General features: G+C 44.2%; 1 protein-coding gene across 1 annotated transcript in view; it reads right to left on the bottom strand.

Annotated features, from left to right (window-relative positions):
• The window catches only part of RPS6KA3 (ribosomal protein S6 kinase A3), a 1,945,113-nt gene that overhangs the window by 708,807 nt on the left and 1,214,571 nt on the right, over window positions 1–21,735 (bottom strand). Inside the window, exon 14 of the mRNA XM_044072275.1 lies at window positions 20,710–20,831. Coding sequence (XP_043928210.1) covers window positions 20,710–20,831 — 122 coding nt within the window. The remainder of the gene's footprint in view (window positions 1–20,709; window positions 20,832–21,735) is intronic.

Below are 21,735 nucleotides of genomic sequence, written 5' to 3' on the forward strand. Positions count from 1 at the left end.
GTGTATATGTGTGTATATATATATATATATATATATATATATATATATATATACACACACACACACACACACACACACACACACACACACACACACACATTTGCTTCTGTTATACTAACAACTCAGTAAAATATATTCTTGAAGTGTGTTGCATTCACTGCCATGAGAAGAAATCGTATACCCAAACCCTAATGGAAAATAAGGATAACACAAAACATTGACAGTAAAACGACTGTGAAACTTTGTATCTGGTACCTATGTATAAAAAAATCGTATGTTCAGCCTCAACCCCTTTTGAGCATTCTTAACAAAACTTTTAAGAAATTACAATATGATGCTGAGGTACAAGGTGCACCTAATGCACCAAATAAGCTGCCATTCTACCCTTACAGATTTCAATGCATTTTAATACTGAAATTAATTGCATCATAATGCTCCTCTCAGTTTAGGAAATTTTGGTCATGCCACATTTGAAGTGACAAAAATTTTGTCTGCCCATTTTTCTCCTTCTGATGTAATCACAACTCAACAAATACATATATTATGTAAATGCAAGACAAATGCCTATCCCAATGGGAAAAGTACAATGAAAAATGCCATCTAGTCATAGGTTCATGAATGGTTACTAGGCATGCAATCCTGGAGACCACTGATGAGAAGCATAGCCCAAATTCCCAAATGCCCCTGAGCACTTCCTGGTAAGGTGATTTGCTTAGTCAAGACAGCAGACAAGATGGAGGCTGGAGGAATCAAAACCTGTACCAGAGGAATCATCTTGTCAACAGTTCTTAATCCTCTGAGTCAGTCAATGTGAAACAGCTGAAAAGATGCATCCTTGGTAATGGTATATACAAGATCATACATCTAAGGGTGCTAAATAAGCTTCAGTATAAAATGCAACTGACCTTTATCATTTGATGCCAGCACAAGGACTACACAAAGATGCGACAGACAAACAGATGCACACATAAGGGGCATCAATTGCAGTCAATGGACATATTCCAAAGTTATTCCTAAGGTGACATCACTGAAGGACAACTAAATGTATTTGTATTATAGCTTAATAAAAATGTTTACAAAGCTGTTTCTGGTTGGAGAGTGAGTGTCTGTGCTTAACGTACCTGACTGGCCTGGTTGCCATTCAAGGCATCTACCAGAAAAAGGCTACAAAGCCTACATACCCTTGCATCACCTAGGACAAGTTTGTGGATCACAAAACAGGCTGTGGACTGCTTCTCTTCTTGGGATTAGTGCTAACATTTTGCTTCTTGTGTGAGAAGAAGCAGAGGAGCATTATATCCCAACAGAGTGAAGCTGTGGTGAGACCAGCATTAGTAGTAGCCAGGCAGTAGTCATTCATGCGACTCCCCTCTTTTCATTATTCTTGACAAGCTAATTCTTTGTTTTCAGCAAGTACTGATGGATTCGTTTCTAACTTCAGAATATCTGCCTAAATACTTAATTCTTAAATATTTTCAGGGTCTATGTATTACTTTCCCCTCACGTGTTTGGTAGTGCGCTGTACAGACTTAGACACATCAAGTGACATGTTTTCTGTAAAAGCACAACTGAAATTTCTCCTAAAGCACTGTCCAAATAGTTGCAAGCCAGATACTCCTGACAGTGATTAATTTCTCACTCTGTCTAATCAATAAAAAAAGGGTCTGTTGCCATGTCTATATGAACTTTCCTACTCCCTCCATTACTGGCTTGGTGGATATGGGCATCCTGTGGCAATGTAGAAATTGCCTCATGTTTACGGACAACCAGTTAATTCTCAAACAAACTGAAATGGTATGTGAAAGATGTATTTACGCATCACTGGAGGCAAAGCTCTCACATAAAAGTACTTCTAATGTCATTAAGGTTGTCAGTAGTACACACGCTGCATCCATCATGCACAATTCAAAGCAGACACATAGACCCACATATGCTGAGGCACTTGCATGAAACCTTCCTAAACCACAAAAACCTCCTAGACGAAGTACACATAGCAAATACCCTCAGCAGTCCCAAATGCGCTCTTTCAAAACAACACCCACATCAACAGAAAGCTACATCTCATGGAGCCTCTCCCTCTAAGCCCATAAGGCAAGTCACCACACAATCCAACATTCCAGTCATTGGAGACTCTATCGTGAGACACACTGATGTCCCTCTCACCAGGGTGAGTAAGGAGAAAGTTACCGTCAGTTGTTTAGCAGGGCCTAGGATCCGCCACATTACGCATGCACTCAGGTCATTGGACCACAAGTACCAATATGACTCAGTCATAGTCCTGTGGGAGTAAATGACCGGAGACGTACTTCCCTATACTATATGAAGAGAAACATCATGGAGCTCTCAAGAATATGTGTCTCAGGCTGGTATAAGCCTAGCACTGAGCAGCATTTTACCTTCTCCAACAATTGTGCCACAATACGAACAAAAGATGCTCAACTTTAATAATTGGCTTAGTTTCTGGTGTCATTCTAAGGGGGTGCAATATTTGTCAGCATGGAAGGAAATGGTCAACAGACCATGTTGCTTTGCCAGGGGTGGTCTGCACCTCTCCCCTCTAAGCTTTTGAGTATTAGCTAAAACACTGTCTTTCCCCCATAGTGCCTTTTTTAGGCAATGTCAACTTCCAACATAGCAAATCAAAACCAAGAAAATCTAAACGTATTACTGCTCAATGCTAGGAGTCTAATCAAAAAACTCCACTCCCTAGAAGCTTTCTTCACCCTACAGAATACTGATCTCTGTGCGGTCACTGAGACATGGTTTAAAGCCATGGAGAGCACACCAACAGTGCAAGGTTATAATGCCTTTCACACATTTAGGCCAGCTACTTCACAGGAAGGGATTAAAGGTGGATGTGTCTCTATTTACATCAAAAATAAATATACTTCAAGGGTGGTCAAACAGGACAATGCACTTGAGTTGCTCCATGTTCAAATCACCATAGGTAACATCCAATACCACTTCCTTGCAAGTTACAGGTCCCCCCCTTCTATGACCCAGGAAACCCATACCATGTATTTAAACTTGCTAGAAACACTAACCATGCAATACAAAACCATATTCATGGGTGACTTTAATTATCCCGCTATTAACTGGGAATCCTATACGACACCAAACGTACATGCACAGCAATTCCTGGATTTTGTAAACACAAACTCACTGGACCAGACAGTCAATACATCAACCAGGGGTGCAACCATACTGGATCTGATCCTCGCTAATATGGGAGACTGCTGCACATCCCCTACTGTAATGCTGTCCCTGGTAAGGTCAGACCACAAAAATGGTCTCATTTGAAGTAAAAATAAAACCTGGACCCCCAGCTAAACCTGGAACACTCATGAACTATTCTAAGGCTAACTTCCAGCTATTACGTGAGAACCTGGCAAAATGTCAAGCCCCCATAAACTCTGAGAATACATCTGCCTATGTAGGACTGTTCTCAGAAACCCTGTACAAGCATGTTAACAGCTGCATAAAGGCAGCTGTACCCACCAGGAAGAAGTACAAAACTAACTCAAAAAACAAACCACCCTGGTGAAATCACAAAATCAGTCATCTGTATAACAGGAGGAAGAAAATCATGGCAAAAATTAGGGGGTGCAGCACCCAGCAAGATAAAAGCACTCTCATCAAACTAAACAACTTAGAGGACAAAAAGTCTACCAAAGCCAAATTTTGAAGTAAGTTTAGCCTCCTAGGCCAAGGACAACCACAAAGCATTCTTTAGCTATGTCCGCAACCTCAAAGGCAATACATAATTGTGTGCAGAGCTCATAGTAAATGGCTAATAAATTCAGCTCCAACTTAACTCCTTTCAACCCTCCCTCAGGAAATATCATCAAATATAACCCCCCTACAATCACTAGGGAACAGGACCCTTAATGCTCTCTCTAAGACCAAGGACACTGCATCAATGGGCCATACAATATCACAGGATGCCTTCTAAATAGCATGAAACATGACCTATCATGGCCTCTGGAATTACAATTTAACTGCAGCTTCCAAACAGGCTTTGTGCCTCATGAACGGAGAAAGGCAACCATTGTCCCTTTGCACAAAGGTGGGCCATCTACAGACCCTAGAAACTAGAAACCCATAAGTCTCACTAGTCTTATATGTAAAGCCATGGAAAGAATTATCATGGAGATGATCAACTGATTTAGTAAACCTCCAGACACTGGACCCAACCCAGTTTGGTTTCGTCAAGGGCAGATTATGTCTACCCAACCTAGTGGACTTCTTTGAGAAGGTCATCAAAGCAATAGATGAGGGCAAAATCGTTCACACTGCCTACCATGACCTGGCCAAGGCATTTGACACAATACCCCACTTGGGTTTTGTTGAGAAACTCAAGAGGTTAGGTACAAACCGGTATGGCACTAGATGGATAGCCAACTGTCTCACAGACAGGACCCACAAAGTTAGAACTCGGGAGTCCACCTCTACAAAGAGGCCAGTCACAAGTGTAGTCCTTCAGGGATCAGTCTTTGGACCGCTCCATTTTGGCATTTAATTCTCAGAAGTCAAGGTCAATGTCAGTGGTCTCTGGGTGAATAAATCTGCAGATGATTGCAATTAGGAGCTGTCACTGAATCTCACACTGATACAAATGTTCTACAGGTGGGGCTGACACAGACAACAACTGGTGTCAGAGACTACAACTAAATGCTAAGAAATGCATAATAGCATCCTTTGGGAAGTCATCCATCCCTGGTAACTATCATATTGACAACACACCCCTTAGAGTTGACCCAGTAGTCAGGGACTTAGGGACACACACAGTAATAGTAATCTAGCCTTTGATCATCATGTGTCTACAGTGGTGAAGAAATCATTCTATGTTGTGCAACTTATAAACAAAGGTATGGCATCTACGTCCAAGGAAGTCATTTGTTCCACTGTATTCAGCATTTATCAGACTTATCATTGACTACAATGCCCCTTTTGGTACGTACCTAGCCAGGCATATCCAACAATTGGAACATCCACACATGTTCCTCACTAAAAGAATACAAGGCATAAGTAATATATGTCATATGCAGACCACCTCAAAGCCCTATCCCTGTATTCTGTTTCCTACAGGTTTCTAAGGGGAGATCTATGCCTGGCATACAGAGCATTGTCAGATCCCACTCTGCTAGATCTCCTGCATAGCCGCAAAACAAATAGCATTAGAATTACCCATTCTAAAGACTTAAACCTTGCCTGTGCTATAAACAGGACCTGCTGGAGAGAGATGTATGTATCCCAGAGACTACCCTGTCTATGGAACAGGCTCCTCATCCATCATCCATGTGAAGCAGACTTCCTCCCTAACCCAATTCAAGTGCAGCTTGGACAATTGTATGGAACATGCTCCCAATGTGTGAAGCAGACTTTCTCCTTAACCCAATTCAAGTGCAACTTGGACATCTGAATGGGAAACCGGAAATTCATCCCTGGTTTGGCACCTATGTCTCTAATGGATACAGGTAACCTGTAAATGGTTAATTTCCCAGGCCCAAGCTTACACTTTTCATGGGTAGCAGAACTTGTCAAGAGATTTGGGATGCATGGCAAGGTTTAAAAAGACCCTTGTGGTTGTTAGCCTAGCAAACACCTGTGAACCTAAAAGGCCAGACATACAAGGAAGGTAAAGCATTGTGGCTCATAATTCACTGGACACTGTAGGCAGGAATGCCAACAAAACATTTCAATAAACTTGCAGGGAATTGTAAAAGGGCACCCTGATACAAAGATGCACTTAAGACTGCCACTATACCCTTAGGGATTTAAATATAGTTTTTACTGTATATGACCACAGCAGTCTGCCTCTTTAAGAATGGGTTTTCACCATGGCATATTTACAGTGAGTAGAAAATTGCTTTGGTTGGTAAATTTTATGCATTTTCTACTAACACTGTACTTTCGGATCAGAATACACACATTAAGAAGCACATCCATCACTTTCCACCTAGAAGAAAAGTAATGCACCCATCCGTAAAGGAAAGAGATTAAAATACACATCAGCAGATAGGCCTATGTGGCCAGTAAAATATGCCTAACCATGGACTATACTAATACACAGTTATGTCTATGAAATGGCCTGACATTGTTTTGAACTAATGCTCCACAAAAAGAATAAATCCATGAACTTGCAAGCTAGTAATGCAAACTTTTTATTCCATAAAGCGCTTTTCGTCTGGCTGGAGAGCTAGACTTCTTCAGATGCAATTAAATATTCAAAACACAGTATATAACATGAACACCAGTCAGCTGATCCGCGCTACTAATTAGAACAGCTGATCAACACCAACCAATGGATATACATACCCTCACAGCCTAAGCCAAAATGCCTTAAACACACATACCATGAATTATATCTACTTCTAGATAAAGTAATTAAAACCTACTAACATATTTATTAATTTAAATCAAAATGTGTAAGTGTGTGTGTATGTGTGTGTATGTATCTATATATATTTACACACACACATACATAAACACACACATTGCCCTTTTCTGGCAAGCCACATCAAAGACGGTCAAAAGGTGATCACATAACTGCAACTTCATTTCTCACACTGGCTGCTTCATCACCCAGCCCTGTCTGCTACTTAGGTGGATGACCCTGATGAAAAGTACAGTTGTGTACACTTACCATAAATGTAGATGTTCGAATGTATTCACTGTTGCAGTCATTACATTTGGGCAATCTGCTGGCAGGTTGCCCTCAGTCGGCCTGAATTATAAAGTCTTGGGTCCTGCGTCGGTTGCTGTCTTTTCTTCCATGACGTCAGGTCGTCAGGGGTATAAAGCATGCAGCCAACGCCATTTTCTTTAGTTTTTCTTGGCCCCGATGTCAGGTGACCCCAAAAAGGTAGCAAAATTATATATATATATATATATATATATATATATATATATATATATATATATATATATATATATACAGGCATCAACATAAACTTTACCTTCATCTACAAGCAAATACACCACATAGGTTGACAGGGGGATGGCGGGAGGGTAACCTGGACTGCAACAGTGAATACACTCGAACATCTACATTTATGGTAAGTGTACACAACTGTACCATGTTCTTCGTGTTTCACTGTTGCAGTCATTACATTTGGGTAGAATCCTAAAGCTATGGTTGGGTGGCTGGAGCTAAACAGCATTAGGTGTGGCTATAAGGCCCTGCAGCACTGCAGTGGCAAAGCCTGCCCTGGACTTAGAGAGAGGCAAATGGTAATGCTTTGTAAAGGTGTGAACAGAACTCCAAGTAGCAGCCTCTAGAATGTCTTTGGTTGGTACTCCTCTGAGAAAGGCTGCTGAAGTAGCTGCAGCTCTGGTGGAATGAGACCTAATGCCCTTGGGCACAGGTTTACCATGGTGGAAGTAGCAGAAATGGATGCAGTGGCTTATCCACTTTGAAACTGTCTGCTTTGAAATAGCCTTTTCCTTCTGATCCTGCAGCATATGACACTAGTAATTGCTCAGTTTTTCTTAGAGCTTTAGTCCTGCTCAAGTAGAATCTTAGCTGTCTGTGTACGTCCAAGGAATGCAGAATTCTCTCCCCCTTCTTCTGCGGATTTGGATAAAAAGTTGGCAGATGAATTGTTTGGTTAAGAGCCACACTGGAAACCACCTTAGGCATAAAAGTAGGACGTGTCCTCAGAGACACCCTGTCTGGGTAAAATATGAGAAAAGGCTTTACAGCCATGAGGGCCTGTAGCTCTGAAACTCTTCTTGCTGAAGTAATTGCTAGCAGCAGAGCTGTTTTCCATGATAACAACTTTAGATCAGCGGTAGCAGCTGGTTTAAATGGAGGCAGGGTGAGCTTTTCCAACACATAATTAAGGTCCCATGCAGGTAATGGTGATCTTCTAGGAGGCCTTAAATTTTTGGCTCCTCTAAGATACTGCTTTAGTAAAGGATGAGAAAAGATTGGTGGCTCTGTATTGTAATGAGCCGAAATGGCAGAGGAATGGATTTTGATTGATGAGAAAGACAGGCCTTTGTCAAGCATCTCAGTTAAGTATTGTAATATCTGAGGAACATTTGGTTCTGCTGTATCAGTTCCTTGTGTTTGATTCCAAGCACAGAATCTCTTCCATTTGTAAGCATAAGATTTTCTAGTACTAGGCCTTCTGGCTTCCAAAATGACATCCATCACAGCGTTACTGAGAGGTGTTGTTTGTATGACTACATGTTTAGCCATGCTGCCAGGTTCAGAGTCTGTAGTTGATTGTGCAGGATCTGATTCTTTTGCTGGGACAGTAGTTGTGGTCTTTGAGGCAAGGTCCAAGCTGGGTATTGAGACAAGTTCCTTAGGATTGGGTACCAGTATTGGCGGGGCCAGTCTGTGGCAATTAATATCATCTTTGGCTTCTCTTGTCTGACTTTTAGGAGGACCTTGGGTAGAAGAGGCAGAGGAGGAAATGCGTAAACTGATAGGTTTTTCCAACTGAAGGATAGGGCGTCCACTTTCCATGCTTGTCTGTGATAAGTCCTTGTGCAGAATCTTTTCTATTGATAATTTTGAGGAGGGGCAAATAGATCTATATCTGGGCTCCCCCCATTTCTCTGTTATCATGCTGAAGACTTGTGGATCTAGTTTCCACACGTGAGGATCCATAAGGTTTCTGCTTAAATCATCTGCCAGAGTGTTTTGTTTTCCTGGCAGGAAATGAGCTTGAAGATGTATTTGGTAGGTCAAAGCTGTGTCCCACAGTGCCATGGCTAATCTGCAAAGGGGGTATGAGTGTGTGCCCCCTTGCTTGTTTATATATCACATGACTGCGGTGCTTTATCAGTAGTTGTCCTGGATGAAGTAAGTCCTTGAAGGCTGTTAGGGCATTTTGAACAGCTAGCATCTCTTTCTGGTTGATATGTAGATGCATTTGTTTTGGTGCCCATAAGCCCTGAATGCATCTTCCTGCCATGTGTGCCCCCCCCAGGCATAATCTGATGTGTCTGTTGTTAGGTTTTGGCTGGCAGGGGGTAGAGTGAAGGGCCATCCCATGTTTTGGTGACATGCCTTTGCCCACCATAGAAACTCCTGTTGCAGGCAGGGAATGAGAGGAATCATTGTTTCCAGACTGTGTGAATGTTGACTCCATAAACTTTTTAGGTACCATTGAAGTTTCCTCATATGCAGTCTTGCATATGGAATCAGTAGGATGCAGGATGCTATGAAGCCCAGAGCCTGCAGAATTTGTCTTGCAGAAGACTGGGTTTTTGTTGCCATCAGTTTAAAGTAAGTAGTCAGTTGCCTTTGCTTGTCTGGTGTGAGGTAAACCATCTGGGCAGCTGTATCCAAGCTTGCACCCAGGAATGTTATCTTTCGAGAGGGTACCAGTTGTGATTTCTTTTCGTTTATTGTGTACCCTAGGCATGTTAGAAGCCTTTTTACAAGCACCAGGTATCGAAGAAGAGAGTCCTTGTTCTCTGCTTGAATGAGACAGTCGTCCAAGTAAGGATATATGTGTATACTTCTTTGTCTGCAAAATGTAATTACTGGTGCCAGGCACTTTGTAAAGACCCTGGGCGCAGTAGATAAGCCAAAGAGCAGTGCAGAGAATTGGTAATGCATTAAGCCAGCCTTGAATCTGAGGTATCTTCTGCACGACTGTCTTATTGGGACATGCATGTATGCCTCTTTTAGGTCTAAAGTCACCAGCCAAGCATTCTTGCCCAGCATGGGCAGAAGCTGCTGCAAAGTCAGCATTTTGAATTTTGGAATGTCCAGGTATGTGTTCAAAATCGAAAAATCCAGTATTGGCCACCAGGCCTTGCCCTTTCTGGATACCAAGAACAGTCGAGTAAAAACCATGTCCTTTTTCCTGTTCTGGTAATGTCTGAATGGCCCCCATATCCATGAGGGACATAACCTGTTTCTGTGCCTGTGCCCATTGATTTTTTGGCAGATCTGGCCAACCATTTGCCATTGGCAGAGCGTGGAAATGGAATCTATATCCCTGTGATACGATGTTTAGTACCCACTTGTCCGGGGTTATTAACTGCCAGTTTTGAGCAAAAAGTGCTAATTTTCCCCTATGGGTGCTGCCAAAAGATAAGTGCTTGGTGTAGGCAGAGGGAAGTCATTGGGATTGCTTTCTGCAGGTTTGCGCTTTATCTCCTCCAGATTTGGAGGTGGAAGTGCCCCATTGCTTTGACCTGTATGAATCTTGCGCCTAGTATCTGGAATCCTTAGGGTGTCTGGATTTGCCCCTTTGAGCTCTGTCTGACACAGGAAAGGACCAATTTTTTGTAGGCCAATGTCTACTGAATCTTGGTGGCTGCACTTGCAAGAAGTCTTTAACAGCTTGCATAGACTTAGCTTTGTCTTCCATTTTCTTTAAAACCTCTTCTGCCTTAATACCAAACAGAGAATCATGCTGTAAAGGTGCATCTAGCAACTTAGCTTTAACATGATCAGGCAAATTTTGTTCCTTTAACCAGGCATGCCTCCTAATCACAGATCCAGTAACTGCGGCCCTGCAGGAGGCCTCTAAGGAATCAGAACCACATTGCAAAGTATGCTTTCCAACTTGTTCAGCTGCATGCAATAATTCCTGCAATTCCTTATTTTATGCACATTCTGAAATCAACATCATTTTCTGTTTCAGCAATCCCATAACATGTTGTTGGTACTTTAGCATATGAAATTGTCAGTTTAAGGCTCTGATTGCCAAGGTTGCAGATGTATAAGCCTTTTTTTCCCATCTGTCTAGTGCCCATGAATCTCTGTCAGAGGGGGTAGGATTTTTTGCTGTTGAGGTCTTAACTCCCTTTGGACCCTGTGAAATAGTTTCAGGATCAGCAGCAGGGTTTCTAAATATTTTTATGCGAGTCAGGGACCATGTAATATCTGTCAGGCTTACTGGGAGCCAGAGGTAAGGAGTCTGCGGTCAAGCTTGACTCCGAAAACACATCATCCACAATGTCTAAAACAGGGGGAATGGCTAAAGGCTTGTGCTGAGGGAGAAGAAGGAAATCCTTGAGCCTCTTTTTTGATTCTGAGAAGTATTGACTCTCCCAGTGAAAATGCTCCGCCAAAGTATGCAAGGTTTCTCCAAATGAATAATCCTCAGGAGGAGATGCAGATGGAATAGCCTCCTCAGCATCAGAATCCTCATAGGGAGGTATAGATAATTCCTGATCAGAAGAGGAATCAGAAGAAATAGAAACCTGATCTGAAGATTCATAATCAGTGTCTTGCCTAGGCCTGTTATCTGGAGGGGGATGGGTACCCCTGATCAAGGTAATAAGGTCTTCGTCCATTTTGATCATCTGCTTTTAAGGCATAGAGGCCTGTGCACATGACTCATGTGTCATTTAGTTTTAGAAGTTGCTTTTGTCTTTGGTTTTGCAGCTGTCGTCGGTTTGATATACAAATGTTGAGGTCTGAATACACCCTCAGAAGCCGGTGCCTGCTCAGTGGCTCCGGACCCATCAGAGGGAGATACATCCGTCGGTCCAATACCTTGAGTATCTTGCGGCATGCCGGACTCCACATGGGTGTTGGTAGAGGCCTGCAACTCAAAGGTAGTGGGTATCAGGGGCTGTGAAAGTGCCTCACTGAGTACCGGTGAACCGGTGACTGGCTTAGGAGAAGCTTCATCGGTTTTGGATCTCGACTGCCTATCTCTGTCCTTTTCTTTGCATTTTTTATGTACTCCGGTAGTCAGATTGCTATCCAACGACATTTCTGAGTAGTTAAATCGGTTTCCAAAATACTTTGATGCAAAAATATACCGATGCTTAATAGTGCGTTGGTTAAATCTAGCACAAAACTGACAGCCAGGCACGTTGTGATCAGGGCCTAGGCAAGGAATACAGTATAAATGGAAATCCTTATGAGGGATTTGCCTCCCACAAGTAATACAATTATTAACTTTTTCTGACATCGGTAAAAAGCAAGAAAAAAGTTTCCCCAAGGGGGACGTAGCTTTAGTGAAGACTTCGGATCTGAAACTCAAACTCGAATATTTCAGTAGTCGGCCGACCGGCACTTGCGAAATGCTTCTGCTTCGTGCACCGCGCGGCACGAAAGACTAAAGAAAATGGTGTTGGCTGCATATTTTATACCCCTGATGACCTGACATCATGGAAGAGAAGACAGCAACCGAAGCAGGACCCAAGACTTTGGAATTCAGGCTGACTGCGGGCAACCTGCCAACAGATCACTCAAATGTAATGACTGCAACAGTGAAACACAAAGAACATCTGAAATCTAATTTTGTATGCTTTTCACTTCCATGTTTGCTGTACATCAAGCTTTACCTATCAGACATGACCCCATTTATCTCCATGCAGCAAATATCTTCCAAGAAAGGAGGTGATAGCCATCTGGAAGTGCCATTACAAAAGGCAAGCATGGAGATAATTTTTTTTTTTTTTTTTTTTTGCCTTCACTGGCATCCCAGCAATAAGGACATTTTTAATATGGCTTTAAAGTCTTCCTTGGATGGGAGCTATGCAACATCACTACAAAGACCATTATGCCTTTTAAGTGTGAATATATGCTTCCATGTACCTGAAGGCTACCATATTTGTGGCTTGATGAGTCAAATGCATGCCCTAGGGTTGATACATGCTTCTGAGGGAGGGAATTATGGCTTCTCATGACACAAAATACCCCTCCATCCAGTATGGGCCTCCCACACTAGCTCCAATGGCCACCTAAGGAATTAAATGAACCCAAGTCACCTAGGTTGCAGCAAAGGCTTTATCTCTCTGCACCAACAGGGCTGGCCAAATAACAGCCTATGCAATATACTGTAATTTGCCACTCTCATACATGCACACTGCCTCTCCATGGTAAACAATATCTATGACAATCAAACAGTGATCAAGTAATGTCAGTTTGCTTTTATCCAGTTTGACTCCAGACCTCCCTCTCTACACTTTTCACCCTCAAATGTATAATTATAATCAACTCCCACCCCAACCCTTTTATTTTCTGATTCAAAACAAAAGAAATATCCACACTACTGTTAAAAAAAACCTGAATCCATTGCTATTGGGGGTATTATCTACTTGTTAACACTGCCCATAGATATAATTTTTTAATTATTATTTTGAACATATGTGAAACAGAAAAATGTTCCTGAGGATCATAGTATTTGCAACTAATGGCAGTCTTTGGATCAACCAAATACTCAAACAATTTCAAGTGCTCACCTTACAAAATGAAAGGGCTTGTTACAATCGTGTGTGTGGGGGAGTGGAAAGCAATATTAATAACTGGCATGACATCTCATTTTCCACCGTGATTTTTTTCATACTTTTTTTGTAGAAGGCTTGTTTTTTATCATGACTGATGTACTAACAGAATTATTATGCTTAAAGTGTTTTAAAGTTGCACTAGCCATGATTTTAAAAATAAAAAACACATATGTATATATTTAGTACCTGCAGTTCTGGCCAAGACAGCAGGTGCATGTGTCACCTACAGCTGAATGGCTAATGTGGTTAGGCTGGGATGCATAAAACAAACTAAATGAGTGTGCACCTTACTTTTGCTGACGCACAAGATGTTATTACAAGCTTTTTCAGACTAATGAAAAGTCACCCACACACTCTAGAAAACAGTGCTACATCCTAAGCAGGTAAAAACTTCTAAAAATTTGCTGGATAAGAAGGATACAAACTTTAGACTTATGTTCATAAGCGTTCTGGCAGTACCATAGTGAATTAAGACAAAAAATTGGTTAGCAATGTAGTGCAATTTCATCCTTTACTAATTCTTTCTAATCACAAAGGTTGCAGCTTAACTTACATCTTCATAATTCAATGTAGCAGAATTCTTAAGCATATGTGGTCTTGGGATTCTGCATAAAAAATAAAAATAAACAGTTTCATGGTTTCTTTCTTTTTTTCTTGCCTGTAGAGCAAATAATCTGACTTAGCTACCCCTTTTCCCAAAAGGTGAGCTGCTTGCAGCAGAACTTGCTAGACTGCATTCTCTTATTAGAGGGCTTTCAACTAGATGGTTTTTCAAGATAAGGCAACTGCGTTATCTGTTTGGACATAACTTTTAGTTATGTACTTCCCATAACTTCGGATGTATGGGATCCATCTCGCCTACATTCATAACTGATGGGTTCGGAGCCGATCCGTCGGCTCTGACTCGGCCACTATATACTAGAACGAAGTCTCTCATTGGCTGGGCTTCCCCTTATCCCAGAATGCACCACGCCTGCTTCCCCAGATCTTGTTTGTTCGCTTTCATACATTCATACAGGTACAGAAAAACATACCAATAACTGTAACCAACTAGAGCCCTTCCAGAGGAGAGCTCAGCAAAAGCAATATTTCCTCCAAATCCAAAAGGTAGGGGGAAGGAGGGTGGGTATGTATGAATGTAGGCGAGATGGATCCCATACATCCAAAGTTATGGTAAGTACATAACTAAAAGATGTAATGGGATCCTATCTCGCCTACATTCATAACTGATGGGACAGCGTCCCTAGCACCTAAATCCCAGGTGGCTCATTGGAACACACTCCTGAGAACTGCAGAACCAAATGAAGCTCTGCCTCGGGAAGCCACATCAACCTTGTAATGAGAAGTGAAGGTGTGCGGAGAAGACCAAGTAGCAGCCGCACAAATATCATCTATTGAAACTTTGGAGTGAAAAGCTACAGAGGTGGCCATAGCCCTGGTAGAATGAGCTTTAAGTGGGAAAGGTAACTCTCTGCCTGATTGTGAATAAATGAAAGAGATGCAATCCTTAATCCATTTGGCTATGGTGGTTTTGGCAACTGGTAGACCTAACCTATTCTCCGCAAAGGACGCAAACAGTAGGTTAGATTTTCGTATCTGCCTGGTCCTATCGAAGTAAAAACGCAGTTGCCTGTGAACATCCAACTGGTGGAAGGTATATTCTGCTCTATTAGAAAAATTTGGAAAGAAAACGGGGAGCTCCAATAATTGCTGAATGCACAAAGGGGATGCTACCTTAGGCAAAAAGGATGGATTCAATCTGAGGGAAACTCTGTCTTTATGAAAAATCAAATAAGGAGGAGTAGAAGAGAGAGCCTGAAGCTCTGAAACCCGCTTAGCAGAAGTTATTGCCACTAGAAAGGTGGTTTTCCACGACAGAAATTTTATATCACAAGTGGCTGCCGGCTCAAAGGGATGGGCAGTTAAGGAGGCCAGAACCAAATTTAAGTCCCAAGGGGGCAGAGGATGAGCCATAGGAGGCCTGAGGAGCCAGGCTCCCTTAAGAAAGGAGTTGCAAAGTCTGTTAGCCATTAAGGAAGGCTCTATGGAAACATGAAAATTAGATATAGCCGCCAGTTGAATTTTAATTGTGGAGACTGAAGAGCCTGAATGAAACAATGAAGCTAGAAATTCCAAGACCTGCGGAACTGGGGCCGTAAGAGGATCAATACATCGCTGCTGGGCCCAAAAGGCAAACCTTTTCCATTTGCTGGAATACAGCTTAACGGTGGACGGCTTGTGGGAAGAGGACAAAATGTACATCACTTCTGGAGAAAGAGAGTTATCTCTAACTAAGGATGGAAGTGGAGTAACCAAGCAGCCAGTCGCGACGAAGGGACGGATGAGAGTGTCCCGACTGATGAGACAACAGGTCCGGCACTGGGTCCAGAATCCAAGGGCCCTGTACCGCATACTTCTGAAGGAATGGGAACCAAACCTGACGGGGCCAATGTGGGGCGACCAAAATCATGTGGCTCCCTACATGAAGAGCCTTCTGAATCACCCTCGGGAGAAGGGGGATCGGGGGGCAGGCATAAAGGAGACCGAGGGGCCTATTGTGGGCTAGCGCATCCCTGGGAGACTGCCCCTGGGAGGAAGTCAGAGTGAAGAACTCTCTACACTTCGCATTGTTGGGGCTGGCGAACAAGTCGCAACAAGGGAGACCCCATTTGGTGAAGATCTGCGCAGCCACTCTGCTGTTGAGGGACCACTTGTGGGGCAACAGGAGAGTCCTGCTGAGCCTGTCTGCAATCACATTGGCTTTCCCCGGAATGTGCGTGGCTACTAAGAAATGTCGAGTAGCTATGGCCCAGCGCCATACTCTCATGGCCTCTCTGCAAAGGGGGTAGGACCCGATTCCGCCCTGCTTGTTTATGTGCCAAACTACCAACATGTTGTCGGATAGAATCGCAAAAGTACCTTGGGGGAGAGCCTGATGAAGTGCTTGCAAAATCAGAAGCACCGCTCTCATTTCCAGGATATTGATGTGAAGGTGCGCTTTGCAATCCTGCCAAGTGCCTTGGACAGACCTGTCCAGATAATGACCCCCCCCACCCTATCTGGGAGGCGTCCATGGTCACTGTGGCAACAGGGGGCTGAAGGGCAAAAGGACGCCCCCGGTCCAGGTTGGACCGACGCAGCCACCAACGGAGGTCCCGACGACAACTGTCCGTAATCAGAACCAGGTGGTTCAGGGGAAGTTCTTGGTACGACCATTGAACTGATAATAGCCATTGCAGCACCCGCATGTGCAGCCTGGCTAACGGTACTAAGAGGATAGTAGCAGCCATCGTGCCCAATAACTGAAGAATCTGTCTGGCAGGAACTCGAGATTTGGGTAACAAATTTAGAATCTGTGATTGTAGAACCTGAATTCTTACTGATGGCAAAAATGCCCACATCCTTTTTGTGTCTAACTCTGCGCCTATAAAGGTGATACGCTGAGATGGCCACAGCACAGATTTTTCCCAATTGAAAGTGATTCCCAGCGAGAGACCCAAAGTTACTGTGGCCATCAGCGCTCGAATCAGTAGATGCTCGGAGGTGGCACTGAGGAGCCAGTCGTCGAGATAGGGAAACACTTGGAATCCTAGACTTCTCATGTGAGCTGTCACCACTGCCAGACACTTGGTAAACACCCTGGGGGCTGTGGTGAGACCAAAGGGCAGTGCACGAAACTGGAAATGACTGGTTCCTAGGCGGAAGCGTAAATGACTCCTGGACTCTTGACGTATCAAACTGTGATAGTAAGCGTCCTTGAGGTCTATGGAGCACATCCAGACATCCTTCTCCAATAACGAGAGAATGGACTGAAGGGTGACCATCCGGAACTTGGACTTCTTCACAAAACGATTTAATGAGCTTAGATCCAAAATGGGCCTTACGTCCCCTGTCTTTTTTGGCACCAAAAATAATCTCGAGTAAGTTCCTGATCCGATCTGGTCGGCGGGGACGGGATGGATGACCCCTTTGCTTAGCAGCTTTGAAACTTCTACGGCTGCTAGATCCCGTTGACTGGGTGGCACGTCCGGGATTCTCCTTGTAGGAGGAGGGGGCTTGAAAAAGGGGATGAGGTAGCCTCCGGTTACAATGCGAAGCACCCACTGATCCTTGGTTATAGATTCCCAAGCCTGTGGGTGTTTCGCAAAACGACCCCCATCTGGCTCCAGAGAAGCACAGCCGGGCCACATCCTAGGGATGTTGAGGGTAGGAGGAACCACGAAAGGAATCGCGGTCTCCAGAGTTATGGGGGCCTCTGCCACCTCTAGGGCGGTGTCTTCCGGAATCCCCCCCTGCCTCTGGAGGGGGGATCACTCGGTGGAGTAGAGAAGAACTTTTGGGATTTTCTGAACCACATTTTCCCTCCTCTCTGGGCCTTGGGGTAAGGTCTAGAGGGAGTGGAAAAATGGGCCCCAACGGCAGTCAAGGTCTTGCCCTCCTGCTCGCACTGAGTAAGTGTGTCCTTCACCTTGGGTCCAAACAAAGAAGACCCATCAAAGGGGGCGTCGGTGAAGGAAGACTTAAAGGCCTCCGCGAGTGGACACAAGCGTAACCAGGCTTGTCTCCTAAGAGCCACTCCTGTGCCCGCTGCTCTACTCACCCCTTCGGCTGCATAGGAAATGAGCCTCATGGACGAGTTGACAATAGAAGATAGGGTAGTCATCTGGGCGCCTACGGTCTGGGCTGACGCCTCAGGAAGATTACCCGCAAGAGACTATCCTAACTCCTTGAGGAGGTCCCTTTGGAGCCTTGTAAAATGACAGAGATAGTTCAGCGGCCGAAGGGTAAAGGTCGCTGAAGAAAGGGTACGCTTCCCGTACCTATCCATGCTCCTAGAATCCTTATTAGGAGTATGAATAGACGCTGAAGCCTCTGCCACGTCCTGCTGAGTGGCAGATGCCACCACCATAGCATCAACTGCAACACCCTTAGTGAGAAATTCCTTCTGGGGAGGGGCTGAAAAAAACTTATTAGGTCTGGCAGGCACCGGTTCCACTGTATCAGGATGTTCCCACACACTCCGAGAGATTAGATCTAATAACTCGTCGAAGGGTGGAGACACCCAGGAGGAGGAGGGCTGGGCCCCGAAGGCCTTGAGGAAGACTGACTCCTCAGCGGTAGGGGCTTTGGATTGCCAATCGCCTCTCTGTCTCAAGATCTCAAGGATATCCGAGAAGGAGACGTCATCCGAGGATGATTTTGGGGACCCTTCCGCATCATCGAGGTCAGTATCTGAAGTGACGGACTCATCCTGGGAATCAACGTGCTTCCTCTTGCACAGTTTCTTCCTTGGGGGTTCATCCGAAGCAGATTCAGAAGGACCCCCCGGAAGAAGGGAACCCTCTAAGGGGGTATCCTCAGGCCCCGGGGCCCCACTGTCGTGGGAAAGAATGTCTCCAGAGGCACCAGTACCCAAAACTTGGGACGGTGAGGTAGAAACCTGCTGAACCGGCAAGGTCATGGCCAGTGCACTCCTCATGGCCTCAAAAGCAGGACCTCCAGACTCTGCAGAGGGCACTTGCTGAGAGACCACGGCGGTACCGGGAATACCTGCGGCCGATGCTCCGAGGGGAAGACTGGGCATCGAAGAGGTGAGCTCCACAGTGTTGCCCTCGGCCCCGCCAAGGAAGACCCGGTACCAAACCCTGACACCGAGGACAGGGTAGGAATGAAGGTCGGAGCAGAGAAACTCCGAGGGGGTCCCTGCTCCGACTGGACGATTCCACTGCGTTCTACCAGCACTGACTCCAACGGCTCCAAGGGGGTCGGAGGAGGAATCAAATGCACGGAATGGGGAATCGGCTCCGAAGCCGAGTGGGCTGGAGCCGAGATCATTTTAGTAAAAACTGGTGACTGGAACAGCCTCTGGATAACCCTATCCAAATCCGAATCTGACAACCTAGAGGATTTGGAGGAAATAGACTGGGGCCGAGAAGACTTCCGCCTCGGCTCCGATAAAACATGGGATCGGCTCCGAAAGGGTTCCAACACTACCGGAACCGTTTGTAAGGGTGTCGGCGCCGAAGGCGGCTCCGGGGCCGAGGGGGAAGAGTCTGAGCTGCACACCTCCAACGGCTCCGAGACCAAAGGAGCCAAAGTAGGTGATTAGCCTCTCGATGCACTAACCTGCGGCTCTGACACCAATGGAGCCGAGGAAAGAAGCACCGAGGCAGACCCTTCAGCCATCGGCTCCGAAGCCATTGGAGCCGAGGAAGAAGAAGTCGATCCATGTTTCTTAGATGTCGGGTCCGACGGACTGGTCGGAGCAGACGATCTATGCTTCTTGGGTGTCGGGCCCGACGGACTGGACGGAGCCGACGATCTATTCTTTTTAGAAGCTGGAGATGAAGCCAACGCTTCCTCAAATGAAGGCTTAATAAGACCTCTAAATATCAGCTTGTTTTTTCTTTCCTGAAGGACCCTGGAAGAAAAAGCGTGACAAACACTACAAGTATCCTGTAGATGTTTAGGCCCTAAACAGTACACGCAGACAGCATGGCTGTCTGTAATAGACATTTTATAATTACATTTAGCACATTTTTTAAATCCTGATTTCTGCTCCTTAGACATACTGAACACAGTAGAAAAGGTAACAGATAGCTAGAAAAAACACAGAAGTAAACTAATATATGGGCTACAGCCCTCTAACTTAAACGGGCTTAGCCCGATACAACAGGTAAAACAAGAAACTATTTCAGTCACACAACAAGAAAAATAATCACACAATAAGGGCAAAGGCCCTCTAACTTAAACGGGCCTTGCCCAGTACACTAGAAGCTCGAAAAATATAAAATTCTAACTTTCACAAAACTGACTACAAACGCTCACAAAGCTGTTAAAACAGCTGTTTGTTTAAAAGCTGACAGAATCCCTAGCCAAAAAGACCAAAAAGGTCAAGAAAATACACTTAGCTCCAGCCAAGTCGAGACCACGTCCAGCTTGAAAAGCGGCAAACGAGATCTGGGGAAGCAGGCGTGGTGCATTCTGGGATAAGGGGAAGCCCAGCCAATGAGAGACTTCGTTCTAGTATATAGTGGCCGAGTCGGAGCGGCTCCGAACCCATCAGTTATGAATGTAGACGAGATAGGATCCCATTACATCCATTACCGCAATTTACATTTTTTGTCTCAAGCTTCAGTCACTCCAAGAGGGCATTATCACTACATACATCATGTTTACAGGACACTAGATGTTGCAGAATGAGGCTTTAAGTCTATTAGCTTGAAACCACTCAGGCTATACACCTGGAAAATGAAAATAAAGAAAGATATCAGCAACATATTTTAAGTACCACACTAGATCAGTGGTGAAGACAGCTAACATGCATGACTGCCCACATCAGAAAATCACTGAAACTCAAAATGCATTTATGGTAAAGACCTTCAATCAGGGACTTTTTCACTACAGCATTAATTTATTTTGAAATCTGAATCAAGGAAGAGGCTATATGCAGGCATCAATTTGACTGATGTTACACTTGGAATGACTCACCTGTACAATTGCATTAGTTTGTATCTGCATTCCCTGATTGTCGTCTTCTGTGGTAATTGCTACAAAACTGAATCCTCGGAAGAGCTGATGTGCATTGGCACTAGGAGGTATGCCAGGAGAATCTACATAAAACAATACAATTAAAACATGAAATTAAAGAAAGTTAACAATTTTAAAATCTGACAAATTAGTTTTTAACATGCTGTCAAGAGAATGCATTACATCAGTAACTTAGAGTGGGTCATATGGGTATCGAAATCTGCAATAGAGTTGAATACAGGCCCCCATCCTAAACAGGTAGCAGCCAATGAACTGGCCAAAGGGGTATGGGAAAAAAATTCTTTATCGGGCAAACTGCGAAATAAAGAACTGAACATTTTCCAGATAAGTTAACAATGGGATTAAAGTCCACCCCTCCCCAAAAAAAGGCAAGTGTAACCAATTACATTTGCACTGTTTCCAGTGATAACAAAAATGTCAGACACCTGTCTTGCCTTGCCAGCCATTAAGTAATCTTCAACACTACCATGTAGTAGATAACCATGATGTTAATTCAATAATTAACAAAGCTCTCAGTTCAGTTGTTAGTTTTGTTGTACCTGAAAAGGTGCTGTGTGAGAGGGAAGAATTGGACTTGAAAATGGAAGAAGGCATGTTCATAGTTGTGTACTAAGCTAATGGCCCTGGAGCCTTTACAAGCCTAGCCTATAGGATTACCCTGGCATTGTGCCACCCGACCTTAGTTCCCAGTGCCTCTGTTGAGTAAAGCCACTGGAGTGATCTCTGGGGTGAATTTTCTATTTCCCATCCACTCATCAAATTTCTCTTGAAGATGTCCAATGAGGTGCTCTGCTTGACATGTATGGGAAGTCTATTCCATAGCACGGGCAATCTCTGGGTTATGAACCTGTCCCTCCAGCATGTTTTGCTGAATGTGGTAATAAGGCTTGAGGTCTCTGGAGCGTCTGCTGTGGATGAATTGGGATTTCTTTAGATGTAGCATTTCTAACAGATCTGGGTCAGACA

The sequence above is a fragment of the Protopterus annectens genome, chromosome 5.part0, assembly GCF_019279795.1.
Source record: "Protopterus annectens isolate FY-2018-M chromosome 5.part0, PAN1.0, whole genome shotgun sequence".
NCBI lineage: Eukaryota > Metazoa > Chordata > Ceratodontiformes > Protopteridae > Protopterus > Protopterus annectens.